Source organism: Sus scrofa, chromosome 5 (assembly GCF_000003025.6).
Source record: "Sus scrofa isolate TJ Tabasco breed Duroc chromosome 5, Sscrofa11.1, whole genome shotgun sequence".
Lineage (NCBI taxonomy): Eukaryota > Metazoa > Chordata > Mammalia > Artiodactyla > Suidae > Sus > Sus scrofa.
Genome location: NC_010447.5, coordinates 5,233,251 through 5,247,106, shown reverse-complemented (window position 1 = coordinate 5,247,106; position 13,856 = coordinate 5,233,251). Strand labels below are relative to the sequence as shown.

Sequence of the window (13,856 nt, the reverse complement as noted above, 5' to 3'; positions counted from 1 at the left end):
CCGTTTATGAGGACTGCAAAGCGCACGTCGAAATATTAAGTGTTTCCTTTTCATCATCACCTGTCTGATAAAAATTAAGATTTGAGCAAACCAAAAGCATGACCTATATAATAAGCGGTGTTGAAAAAACTGGATGAACATTTTAGAAAAAAATAAAATTAGTCTGCTCGCTTGCTACCTTATTGAGGAAACACCTTAGACAGAGTACCATCCAAGTCACAGAAGAAAGTTAAGCTGAATATCACGTAACACATATAATACACAATCTGCATCAGAGGTCCTTCACAAAGAACATACTACAGCCAGAAATCTTTCACATAATGGATAAGTCTGACAATACAAATACTTAATTTTTGTTCAGTAACCCCCTCCACACACAAATAATAATGAAAGAAAAATGAGTGGGGTGTTTCCTTGTGGCACAATGGGCTAAGGATCCAACATTGTCACTGCAGGGACTTGGGTTGCTGCTGTGACGTAGATTCGCTTCCCAGGATGGGAATTTCCACATGCCACAGGCACGGCCAGAAAAGAAAAACAAGCAGGAAGAACTACTGTTAATAGACGGGGGAAGACAGGTTAATTTCCACAATATATGAGTAGCTGTTATGAATCAATAAGATAAATATAAATCCCCAATCGATAACAGACTAAGGTTTAAACAGGTAATTCACATAAAAAAAGGACTTTTTAAAAGCCAAGAAATATATGAAAAACTACTCAAACTCACTGGTAACTTAAAAGGTCTAAATAATACAAGCTAATATTTTTTCTACTTGTCAAATAGACAAGGATTAAGGCACACGACAAAGAAAGAAATCAGCTCTGGCTTGGATACAGAAAACCTGGAGAATATTCTCAAATCCCCTTCTAGAACTTTATACTAATGAAATAATAGGACAGATGCATATTTGTAAGGATATGTACTGTGCGGTTTATTAAAAAAATGGGGAAAAAGGAACCATTTAAATACCCACTAACAAAAGACTGGTTTGATAAAGTATGGTTCATAGACACTACAAAGGGCCTGCCTAAATCAGGAATGCAAAAAAAATTTTGTCCTTGATATTTTTTCATGATAGAAAGAAAGGACAACTCACATAATTTAATTTTCTTTCTTTTTTTTTTTCTTTTTACAGCCACACCCTGCAGCACATGGAAGTTCCCAGGCTAGAAGTCAAATCAGAGCTGCAGCTGCCAACCAACACCACAGCCGTGGCAACACTGGATCCAAGCTGCATCTGCGACCTATGCTGCAGCTAGCAGCATGCAGCAATGCCGGATCCTTAATCTACTGAGCGAGGCCAGGGATCGAACTCACACCCTCACGGAGACTACATCAGGTCCTTAACCCACCGAGCCACAGTGGGAACTCTTAATCTTCATTTTATTTATTTATTTATTTATTTTTGTCTTTTTGCCATTTCTTGGGCCGCTCCCGCGGCATGTGGAGGTTCCCAGGCTACGGGTCCAATCGGAGCTGTAGCTGCCAGCCTACACCAGAGCCACAGCAACGAGGGATCCGAGCCGCGTCTGCGACCTACACCAACAGCTCACGGCAACGCTGGATCTTAATCTTCATTTTAACTCTTATTTTGTGTATGTGCCTTTCTATCCATCCATCCACCCGTCTCTCCATCTAGCATCTAGCATCAGAAACAAAACCTGGGAGGATAATACACCAAAAGAATACAGTGATGGGATTTTAGGGAAGTGTGATTTTGTGTTTTTGTGTTCCTGGCCTTTTTTGCAACAAGCATATATTACTCTTATCATAAAAGAGAAGAAGATAAATCTAAGGTATAGCCATTTTCGTTCTCAAAGTCAACCACAAAGAATCACAAACGGTTTCCCAGATTTATTTGCTAAAACGTCTGCAAAGAAGCTCCACTCAAATTAAGCACACTTATAACTACTCAGCTGCAGTTAACAAACTGCTCCTCATCTAGAATCCCATTTCCTACCTCCAGAAAAAGAAAAAGAAAACAGGTAATTCTCCCCCAGTGGACCCCTCTGGCTACATGACAAGATACAAAGCCAGTCCTTTAGAACTCAGTCTGGAATTCTGTGGCTTCAGTGCGCCAAGCATTTGAAACACAGGCTCTCAGAGCACAGAAGCTGCGAGAGCCTCGCCGAGAGGTGGGCGAGCCAAGCAGGTCTCCCTTGGTGGGGCAGGTCTCAGCCCCGGCTTTCTGACGCCTCATCCTGTGCTGGCTCCACCCTGGGACACAGCACTCTAATGGGACTTCATGGGACACACAGCGTGTCTAGGGGAACCCACCAGTGCTCTGCGGCAACATGTCTGGGTGGAAGGTGGCGGGGTGGCCAAGGTGTGAGGCCTGTCCTGGGGGAACTGGGCTGTGCAGCTATAGATGCTACAACAGGCTGGCTTCAGTGACCCCTCTCTCATCAGAGTTAGACCAGATTTTGCGCTTCGGTGCAGCTTAATAATTCCTGCCACCTTCTGATTTCCCCAAAATTCCCTCTGAAGGAGTCTAGCTGATTTGAAATAGGGTAGAGAGAAAATCCAAAACTTAAGGGGGCGTGTATGTATGTACGTCACAGGTGCAGCAAAAAGAAATCATTCCCCAGTGTCATTTCTTCATGCACCCAGACAGTGCTTTTGATAAGCAAGATGATGACGGCTTGTTAGGAACAAAAGTAGCAAAAACAGAAATACATAAAATTAATAGAAAACAAATATTGTTCTAGATGTAGAAAAGTCATAGATAATGGTTGTTTTAAGTACCTCAACTGGAGACTCCCTTCTTAGAACACTGAATAAAATAAGCAAAAGAAAAAAAGGAAACATTGACAAAACAAATAAATTTACTAGTGTAAACTTGAGCAAGAAGAAACTTAATATGGGCAGCCAGAAAGTTTTGCTTCCAGTTATGGTGGATTGGCTCATATTGAACCAACCATCCCAGCACATAACACTTGTAAACTCTAGCCGCAATATGAACAAAACACTATCTGAAGGCACTGGAGAACAAATGACATAAACACTTGGAAAAACTTTCCGAGTTAACACTTGGAAAAATGGAATAATAGTCAATGAGTTTCCTGTTATTTGGCCTTTTGCCTGAGAGCAGGCCTTAGCTGGAACCATGCTAAGCAGCCAGACTTTGGACATAAAACTAGAGTCTTACTGGTTTTAGGAGTCAGAAAATAGAATTCAGGACTACCAACCACAGCGGCTGGATAGTAAGGAGGGAAAGCCCAAGAAGAAGGCACAGGACAGGATCCCCAAAGTCTGTGAATAAACCAAAACCTGGCCTGCCGAAATCTAGCCCTGAACTGCAGGTGTGCAGAGCAGATAACAAGAGCTCAGCGAGAATCCCCACTGTGGGCTCAGCTGCTTAAGAACCCGACACAGCCTCCATGAGGACGCAGGTGCGACTCCTGACCTTGCTCAGTGGGTTAAGACTCTGGTGTTGCCATAAACTGTGGCGTGGGTCACAGATGAGGCTTAGATCTGGTGCGGCCATGGTTGTGGGGCAGGCCTCAGCTGCAGCTCTGATTTTACCCCTAACCTGAGAACTTCCATACGCTGCAGGTGAGGGCATGAAAATAAATAAACTAATAGCCTAGCTCAGGCTAAAACAGCACAACAGAGCGTTCACAGGTTAACCCCTTCCGGAAAGACAAAGATTCGTCTTCTACTAAAGTAAACTGGCTACTAAAACAAAAACTTAAATTCTTCAGAGGAACATAACAGAAACGATAGCCTCCACACAGCAAAATTTACTACATCCAGGATAAATTCCAGAGTGACTAGACCTGCAACAAGAACAACAACAAAAACAAACCCAGGAAACTCTAATCCATATTTAAGGGGAAAAAGAAAAAAAAAAAAAAGGGAACCAATAAAGATCAAATCCTACAATGACCTAGATGTTGAAATTAGCAGATAAAATGTTTAAAGCATTTTAAAATTAAAAACTTTTTAAATGACAGTGCTTGAGAATATGAAGGGATATAAACTTCTAATGAAGGAGCAGATAGGAGCCAGCAGAACAGTAGAAGCTGAGCAAATGAATCTGTGTTTAGCACGTATGTAAAAGTACAAAGCATGACAGCAATATCACAAAGGAGAGAAAAGAAGAATTCAGAAAATGCTGTTAAAAGTCTTTCTAACTCATGGGAATTAATATAAGAGTATTTGAAAACAGACGCTGATTAGCTAAAGATGTGTAATGGACTATAAAGTTCAACTGATCCAAATTTCTTAAAATTACACAAACTCTATGGGAAAAAAACTTGGGGGAAGGGGTTGACGGAGAGAGAAGGAAGGAGAGGAACACGATGCAAAACGGCAACAAGCCCACCTTGGAAGAAAATGTACTTCGAGGTACAAAGTTACGTTGCTGAGAATTTTAATGAGCATATGGACTCATTAAAACAAGAGTTCAAAAACAAGAGAGTAAAACAACGAGAGGGGAAACAGTACAATAAGCCAAAGGAAACAACATTATAGAAGCAATAAATAAATGAAGTAGACACAGCAAGAAGTAGCAGAGGCCTTAGCAAAAATCAAATTACAAGTATAGCTGAAAGACCTAAGATGATTCTTGTGCGTAGAGAGGAAAAAAACAAAGAGAATAAAACACTTCAAGAGAATTAATTCAATACAGAAGACAAAAAAAAAAAAACAAAAACCAATTCAACATAAGGATCATTTGTATCACTGAAGTAATCTGGAAAAGAGAACAGAAGATTTATTCAAAGATGTCTAATGTTACCAGAGAATAAAGAAACAAAAAATCCTCGAAGAAAGAACTGGATTTTCAGATTGAAAATAGAGTGTGTTCTGGAGAACTGATGCAGAAAGCTTCACATCGGGACTTCGCTTAGCTCTGCTAGCAAAATTCAGGAATGAAGAATTTCTTAGGCAACCAGTTAGAAAAAGCAAATCCCCAATCAGCAAGAAAACTCGGCCAGCCTCAGACGTCCCCACAGCAGACTCAGTACCAGAAGGTCGTGGATCCAAGTCCGTGGTGTTCTGAAGGGGCACGTGTGACCAAGGCACTGACATGCAGCCAAAGAAGCCACAGGCAACATCTCCTTCAGTGTCCTGGCGATTTCTAGTCTTCTGATACCCGTGAGTAAATACGAATACGTGTATACAACAGCCTCTCCGAGAACCCCTTTTCAGAAAGGCACCTCTATCCAGCACTCCCTTCCGTGGCTGCACATGGAAATGTGCCAGGAAGAATGCTGACGGTGGATATTTCTGGGTGCAGGAGTGGTCTGGTCGCTTATTTCAGTCGTTTCACTTGTCAGCATTGGCACCTGCCTCCCAAGGGCTGCGGGGAACGTGACAAGAGACAGGACAGGAACGTGCCCTGCCTGGTGCCTGGCACAGAACAAAGTGCTCAGCAGGCGAGGTCCGTTGTTACGGTTTATCCGATCGGGTATATAAACTTGTGATCAAAGTTCTCTCCCGTTGGGCTGGACACCACCTTCCATCCCGCTTGAGCTAAGGGCACAGCCCACGCCTCAACGAAACGTGTCCCCCCAAGGGCCCCTGGACCAAAACGCTCTCAGGGGGACCTGGGGCTTGTCGCACACACCCCAGGGACCTTGCTCCTGCGAAAGGGGCTCCTGAACCAGACATCCTCGTCCTCCTATGAACACCACGGCATTCTGGGCTTCTCTCACAGGCATTTCAATCGTTTGTTTGGGAGCCGAACCGTTCAAATGTTGGCTCCACCGCAAACTAGCTATGTCACTTTGGGAAATTCACTTAGTGGCCTTGAGTCCAAGTCTTCTCATCTTAAAAAAATGGGATGATGGAGTTCCCGTCGTGGCGCAGTGGTTAACGAATCCGACGAGGAACCATGAGGTTGCGGGTTCGGTCCCTGCCCTTGCTCAGTGGGTTAAGGATCCGGCAATGCCGTGAGCTGTGGTGTAGGCTGCAGACGCAGCTCGGATCCCGCGTTGCTGTGGCTCTGGCGTAGGCCGGTGGCTACAGCTCCGATTCGACCCCTAGCCTGGGAACGTCCATATGCCGCGGGAGCGGCCCAAGAAATGGCAAAAAGACAAAAAAGACAAAAAAAAAAGGGGGGGGGATGATATCAGCCACCTCACAAAGTTGTTGAGAAGTAAAATTAAGGTTTACAAACAAAGCAACTACACAAAGCACAATAGATCAATGTTTTTTAAATCTGAATTTTTTGTGACTTGCTTTGCGTCTTAGCTGTGCTATTAAATATATATATATCCGCACACCACATATCCACACACACACCACACACACACGCATGCACACAGACTTGCTAAAGTTAGAGCATTTTCCTTGGCTTTGCACCCAGGGCAAGGCCTAGGCGTTCAGGGGCTTGCACGTGGACTACCTAAAGGTAAGAGACAAAAGGATTCTCAGAAGGCCAGGCTGTCGGGTAAGTTCCAAAACCTGGAAGGCTTTGAAAAGCCAAGTTCTGGAATGAAACTGAGCTGCAACCTGAGAATGTGTCATTTTTAAGTTTGCCAGTCAGGCAGATCTGGGAATTACAGTGAGACTCAAAGAGCATTTGCTGCAGTGAATTCCAGAGAAACCCGCCAGTGACAGCCCGGCTCGAGTGAGCCAGTCCCGGTGGTGACCCCCCCGCCCCAGGCAAGCTCGTCTGGAACCACCAAGAGCCTGGCAGGGCAGGGCAGGTCTCCGACTGCCTTCCGCACACATCTGTCCTGGAGGAGCGGGAGCCCTGCTCGCTCCAGAGCCGCGCGACAGGCATTACGTGCAGGAGGCCGAGACCAAGAGCATCGGGACGGGGAAGACGCTGCCTTCTCCAGGCTGCCTGTCGGCGTGAGCCCTGCCGTTGTGTGTCCAGTGCAACCACACCAACTACTCAACCATCTGCCCCTTCGGATTAAGAGTCTTTCCCATCATTAAGGAAATAACATGTTCATTATCAAAAGTGTTTGAAAATGCAGAAGGAGCAGAAAAAAATCAAACATCCAGAGACGTGGCGCTTAAAGACGATCTGAACGTGGCACTTCCTTGCAGCCACGCGGTGATATTGCACATACGGCCCCCAGGTCACCGTCAAGCTCACAGAACGCGCTGCTCGTGGCTGCACATTTTGCCACAAGGATATGCTGTGACTCACTTAACCCTGTTCCTGTTGTTAGAGATTTGCATCTTTTCTTTTCTTTTTCCTTTTTGTCTTTTTGTTCTTTTAGGGCCGCACCCGCAGCATATGGAGGTTCCCAGGCTAGGGGTTCAATCGGAGCCTGTAGCCACTGGTCTACACCACAGCCACAGCAATGCGGGATCGGAGCTGCGTCTGCGACCTACACTGCAGCTCACGGCAACACCAGAGCCTTAACCCACTGAGCGAGGCCAGGGATCGAACCTGCATCCTCATGGATGCTAGTCAGATTTGTTTCCTCTGAGCCACGATGGGAACTCTGAGATTTAGGTAATTCTCTCACATATAAGGATACCATGACTGTTTTTGTGGATAATTCATTTTTTCCCATCGGAAAGTGTTTCCTCAGGACAGATTCACAGATGAGGCGCGACCCTGCCAAGGACACTGAAATCTTTATCTGTGTGCTTTAAAAGATACCTACCTTGACTTCCCACATCATATTTAAGGTTCAAGTCATTGTTTGTACCGAGGTTCTTCAAAAAAACATTATAATCCACCGCGGTGTCTTTATCAACGTTGTAGTGCTTTGCAAACCTAAAATAGAAACGTTCGTCAAGCACTGAGAAGTTATGAGACAGAGAATCTAAAGGATGCGGGGTTTTACCAAGGCAGCCTTTGCGCTGGGCTCGGCATTCATTTTCATGTGCATTGCCAGCCAGAGCTGGAATTAAGAAGTAAACCCTGGGGAGTGTTACGGTGAGATTTTAAAAGTGCAGGGGTGCCTGAAACCAACACCGTGCTGTAAATCGGCTGTACTTTGATTTAAAAATAAAATTAAAGGATGAATTAGTTAAAAGCACAGCTATTGGGAGGAGATGGCGGCCCTCGGCCTCCAGGCTGCACGTGGATTCAAATGGGCGAACGTCTCGGGCTCAGCCGGAGACGTGCCTGCCTGTACCCCCAAGGTCTTCTCCCTTCTCTGATGGGGCCCCTGGGGTCACCGCTGTGTTCAGACAGCAAAAGCTGGTCCTGCTTCCTTTAATAACTGGGGGGAATGCATCTGAGCCATGAGTCAGCATGAAATTTCTATAATCAGAGAACTCTAGATTTGGGGGGGGGTATAGCCCCACTTCTTGACCAAGTACACCATTTCACAGACAGAAGCCGTGCCCAGGATGGCACCACATTTTAAAGCAGTTAATGGTGGGGGGCGGGGGGCCAGGGGGTGTTCTCGGAGAAATCTATGCTCTCTACATACAAGAGAAAAATTACAACACTTAACCAATGTCTCTCCCTGAAAGATACTGAAATACTCTTTTTTTTTTGAAGTTAAGATAAATAGGATGTTTGGGTTCTTTTTTCTTTCGAAAGTGAAATTTCTATTATTCAAATCTGCCATTTGATAAATGGTCTTCTAGATCATTTCTGCATTATTACATTTATAAAAAATTGACAGTTTTTAAATGTTTGGTTATATTATCTCCATATGTGTTGGTTTCTATAATTATCTAATTTCACGCTGCTTTCTAAAAATTTAGTAATTATCACTTAAAGTATTTGTTATTTTTCTGTTTTCCAAATTTAACAAAGAGCCGTGTCATGCATTCATCTCAATGCCTACCTTCTTTTTTTTTCCACTTTGATGAATCTTGCCTATTGTTCTAATAAGAAAAATTATCTTGAGACATGATAGCTGCCAGGTGTGAACACTGCTACTCCCTAAATAGCTCCATCTTTCATCCACAGTCTCTGCCTGGCAAAAAGAAGCTGTAAGCACAAGGACCCAAAGGCGGCATCTAACGTGTTCCTCTTTGAGTTGCCATATCCTGCAGAAAGTCTCGGCTCCTCTGTGACGCCAGGAAAATGTCAGGAGAGTGACCAAACTCTCGTCACCGATGCCTCTGTTCTCTGCAATGCGGCCCCGGTCCTTCAAGCTGGTACCCGCTCCTGAGGGAATGCTGACCTTTCCTAATGCCTGGCACACCCTCATCCCTGATGCCCGCTGCACATCCACCAAGAACAGACAGGACTCCGTGGGAATCCTTCCTACAGATAAAATTCAGAAAGGAAGCCTCAGTTCTTCCCAAGGACTCAGTATCTCAAAAGGCTTGTTCTTTTTTCTTTTTAAACAAGAATCAAGGCAGGGGAGACAGAAGCATCCCTAAGATGCAGCAACCCAGGTCCTTGTCCCAGGAACTTGAACTTGGACAGGAGAACTCACATGTGTACAGACACCCAGTGCCTGCTGGTCCCGTGCGAAGGCTGACCTCAGGGGCAAAGGGAATGATGCCAATTGCCCCATAAACCCATCCAGCATCACCACCTGGGACCGGCCTTGGGCTTCACGCATCTGCCCAGGCAGCAGGCTGACCTTACAGAGTTTGTTGCTTATTTGTTTGTTTATTTATCAAGACTATTCATTAATCATTTCACCTGGATTCAAATACTCTGTCCTGGGAGTTCCCTGGTGGCTCAGCGGGTTAAGGATCCAGATAAACAGAATGTTTGAAATCTTTTTTCTTCCTAAAACTAAATTTCTATTATTCAAATCTGCCATTTGATAAATGATCTTCCAGATAATTTTTGCATTATTACATTTATAAAAAATGGACAGGTTTTTTTGTTTTGGGTTTGTTTTTTTTGCTTTTTAGGGCCGCACCCAAGGCACACAGAAGTTCCCAGCTACAGCTGCTGGCCTACACCACAGCTCACGGCAACGCCAGATGCCCAACCCACTGAGCGAGGCCAGGGATCAAACTGCAACCTCATGGTTCCTAGTTGGATTCATTTCCACTGCACCACCACAGGAACTCCAAAAACAGACACCCTTAAATGTGCTGTGGCTCCGGTCACTGCTGTGGTGCAGGGTTAATCCCTGGCCCGGGAACTTCCTCATGCCATGGGAACAGCCTCCCCCCACAGAAAAAAAGAACAAACAAAAAAGCAAATACACTGCCCTGCAGGACAGTGGAAGGTAGGGTGTTGTGAGACGGGAAAGGAAGAAGGCCCCCCGTGGGTCTGGGGACAGTCTGGTTAAGCTAGAAGCTGGCCATCGCCTCTCCCTTGCTGCTTAAGCCCACGGCCTGGGTCGTCTTCTGCAGCCTCGAGAGAGCTGTTTCGCAAAGACCGAAGGGCATTCGTGGAGTTCCCGCTGTGGCACAACAGGATCAGCAGCATCTCTGTAGTGCCAGGACGCACACAGGCTTGATTCTCGGCCCGGCACATCGGGTTAAGGGCCTGGCATTGCTACAGCTGTGGCGTAGGTCAAAACGGCGGCTCACATCTGACCCCTGGCCCGGGAACTCCATACGCCGTGGGGCAGCCAGAAAGAAAGAGAGAAAGAAGACAGGAAGGAAGGAAGGAAGGAAGGAAGGAAGGAAGGAAGGAAGGAAGGAAGGAAGGAAAGAGGAGTAAAGGGCTGGTGTGGAATCTATGATACGGCAGCATCTCCGTGAAACAAGCACCTGCTATCTGCCCATTTCTCCGAGAGAGAGAGCTGGGTTTCAGAGAGACCCAGGGTCTTCCCAAGGCCCCGAGCTGGGGAGGGCAGACACAGGCCTGACCGCGCACATGCCTGACGGCCAAGTCCAGGCCATTCCTACCTCGCCGCGCTCGGAAGGCTGCTATTAAACAGAAAGCTGTTAGATAAAAGAGAGGATTCAAAACGGCATTGTGTTTCCTGCTCAAACACTAAAAAGGCACAGCTAATACTGAAGCAGCTTCTCGAGGAAAGGGTATATTCTTGAGCTTCAATAAGAAAAGCATTAAAGCAATTGAAGACACGGTCTACTTTTGATCTTCCGCGTTTCTGTCCTGCAGGAAAGCAATTCCATTATGTTAAATTCCTCGAGCCTTATCATGCAAACACTATTGTTTTTGAGGCTTCAAAAAAAAAAAAGCTCAAATAAAAATTTGTGGAGTTCTTTATTATTCAATACTTGCGAGATGGGGAAACAGACAGTAACATTTTTTATAGATTTACTAGGTTGGAGACTGCAGCGCCAAACACAAGGTTTATTGTCAAATAAAACACTGTTTTGTTTTTTGATTGCCTGTTTTAGAAGAGTGTTGCTTCTGTTCTATAATTGCGTGCACAAAATTATTTAATTTGTTTTGTTTGGATCTTATTCTGGACATTTTCCCAGTTGGAAAGATGTAAAAATTAAAACATCTATTATGTCTTTTATATTCTGAGGTGGGTTATAAAAGAGGAAAAAAAGAAGAAAATATCCCAACGCCTCGGAGATATCCATTTTTTAAAAAGTCCCCTTGCTTTTCCGACCCTGCAGTGCCCCTGACGCTGGCACATGCCCGCTAGGCTTCCTTGCTAGAGGAGCAGAGTCCACCGCCTGCAGAAGCGACGCGGCCTCCATCCCGCTTGTAAACAACCACCACGACGCGTTTTCGTCGCGATTTATAACTGCAGTGTCATGGGAGACGCTTCGGCTCAGGGTGAAAATAATCAGGCTGGGTGTTTTGTTCATGGCCTGGAGGATGCTCAGAAAAGCGGGGAAAGGCAGGAAGAGGACGTCTACCCCTGGCTGAGGACCGTCTAAATTAACTCAAACATGGGCCCTCTTCTAGTGGCTTCTATTCAAAACTCAAGTAGCCACAGAAGCTGAACATTTGGCTTCTTCTAAATGATCGGGAGTTGATTGAAGGCTCAAAACAATGTCTGTGCAGGCTTCCATCTCTGCCCTCGAGTCAGGAGCAGGTGGCGGCGGCTTTCGAACGCCATGAAGCCACTTAACGTTCGGTTGTTCCCGGTCCCCCTGCAGCCGTGCCCGCCCCAACCTCAGCGACAAGGGTCCCCGGAGGCACGTACAGGTTCTCTTATCCCATCAGGACGGAGAGCCAACAGGGAGCACGTCCGCCGACGGAGAAATCCCGAAATGTTTCATTCCTGCCCTAAACCGGGGCTCTGAGTAACAGTCGACTGTGAAGCCAAGCCCTCGGGGGTGGGCGAGGGTGGGCGAGGGGCCAGGCAGGCAGAGAGGCCCGGCTGGCGATGGATGGAGGACTCCGAGAACCGGATGTGCTCAAAGCGGCCGGCCAGGTGACTCGCGCCCGAGGTCCTTGCGGAATGACAGCCATCAGCCCGCACTTGGGAGGACTCGCGGGAGCCCCACCAACGGGGAGCAAGGCCTAGTGAGCTCCTCTTTCAAAAAGAGTCGAGCCGGAGAAGGCGGGAGCGAGGACGAGGCCTGGGTCCAGCGCACCGGCAGGCCGCGCCGCGAGCCGGGCGCCGGGCTGCCCTGAGCCCTCTCTCCCCGCAGCCGGGGGCGCGCACTTACTGCTTGTACTCATGGTCCCGCATCCTCGCACCGAAGTCTCCAGAACCCTCCTCAGCTCGCGGGCTTGGACCAGACCCGTCTTGTTGACGTCGAGGAGCTTGAAGGCTTTGGCGACGGTGTGAATGTTTTTGAAAATCTGTGTACGAAAAGCGGTTTAGGAAAAGTCAAAAGATCCAGGGTTCACAATCAAGATGGTAGTTTTAAAAAAAAAAGGGGGTGGGGGGACCGTGTTTAAATACTTCTTGTAAAATAAACTGTTTTCAAAGACTCACAGCCATAGGTATTGCAAAATGACACATCTATGGGGAAAAGGACGCTTTACATTTATTGAATGTTTCCAAAGCAATTTTCTCTGTAAATGGTTTAGTAAGTTTTTCTGATGTGAGGCAGTTAAGTCTCATACACAATTCATTCCCTTTTAGAGCCATATGAAAGATCTTTTTTGGTTAATTGATACTTTAGCTCTGGCATATAGCTGGACTTGTACAATTTTTATTTTTCACAGCCATATGCAAACTATTTTTACTAGGAGCTGAAAAATAGGAGTGTATATTTCAATCTCTGAATTTTTAAAGGCTACGACAGGAAAGTTTTACAGCAATGTTTCCCACATTCACCAAAGCCTGTTTATTGGGTGCACGGATATGAAAGGCATTCAGTTAGGCCCCGTGGAGACGCGAAGCTGTGTCCCTGCCCTAAGCTTCTTGCACGTAAAGGAGAGAAATACCCACTGGGGCTCATGTGTGCCAAGCTCCGAGCCACGTGACTGGATCCCCCGACCCACGGGAAGGAACGGCCGTTTCCCCATTTGGAGAGGAAACTGAGGGGCGGGGGTGACAACTCATCCGTCATCACCAGGCCAGATGCTCATGATGCCGGGGCTCAAGCTCAAGTTCATCCCTGCACTGCACTGCCCACAGAGAAGATAAGATATGTGAGTAAACATTCACCAAGGTAGGAACCATGGGGACAAGAGCCGAACACCGAACACCGGAGACAAACCTGGGAGGCTCCCTGCAGGAGGGGGCAGCTGAGCTAGGAGGGAGGGAGCTGGGCGAGACGGCGGGGCTGTGGATGAAGAGTGATGGATCCTGGGAGGTCTGACTTGACGTCCTGTACTACGTCAAAGCCACGTCCAGCCCAGGCCCAAGGGGATTAGTGAGGAGTTTAGGGAGGACTCCAGGATGAACAGGTTTGCTCCCAATTTCCTCGCCCTCTCTCTGCCGTTCCCTTCACCATCTCTGTCTGAAAGAAGGAGCCCCTGCCGCCTGGGCCAGGAGTGGTCATCTCAGGCATCACCCCAGAGGCACCCCTGAGCTTGTGAGAGGTTGGCCCCTGCCCAGCTCCTCCTGGCTGGCTGGTCTGGGGCCCCCCTGCCCCTCACACCTGGGGACGTTCGCCCCTGCGCGCCGCCCCGCGCTCCAGCACCTCTTGGGGCGTCCGCACAGACGACAGCTGATTTGTA

The 13,856-nt window shown here is 46.8% G+C and overlaps 1 protein-coding gene across 1 annotated transcript in view; it reads right to left on the bottom strand.

Moving 5' to 3' along the window:
* Positions 1-13,856, bottom strand: part of EFCAB6 (EF-hand calcium binding domain 6) — a 241,137-nt gene that overhangs the window by 161,024 nt on the left and 66,257 nt on the right. The window contains 2 exon segments of the mRNA XM_021091409.1: positions 7,579-7,716; positions 12,413-12,527. Coding sequence (XP_020947068.1) covers positions 7,579-7,716; positions 12,413-12,527 — 253 coding nt within the window.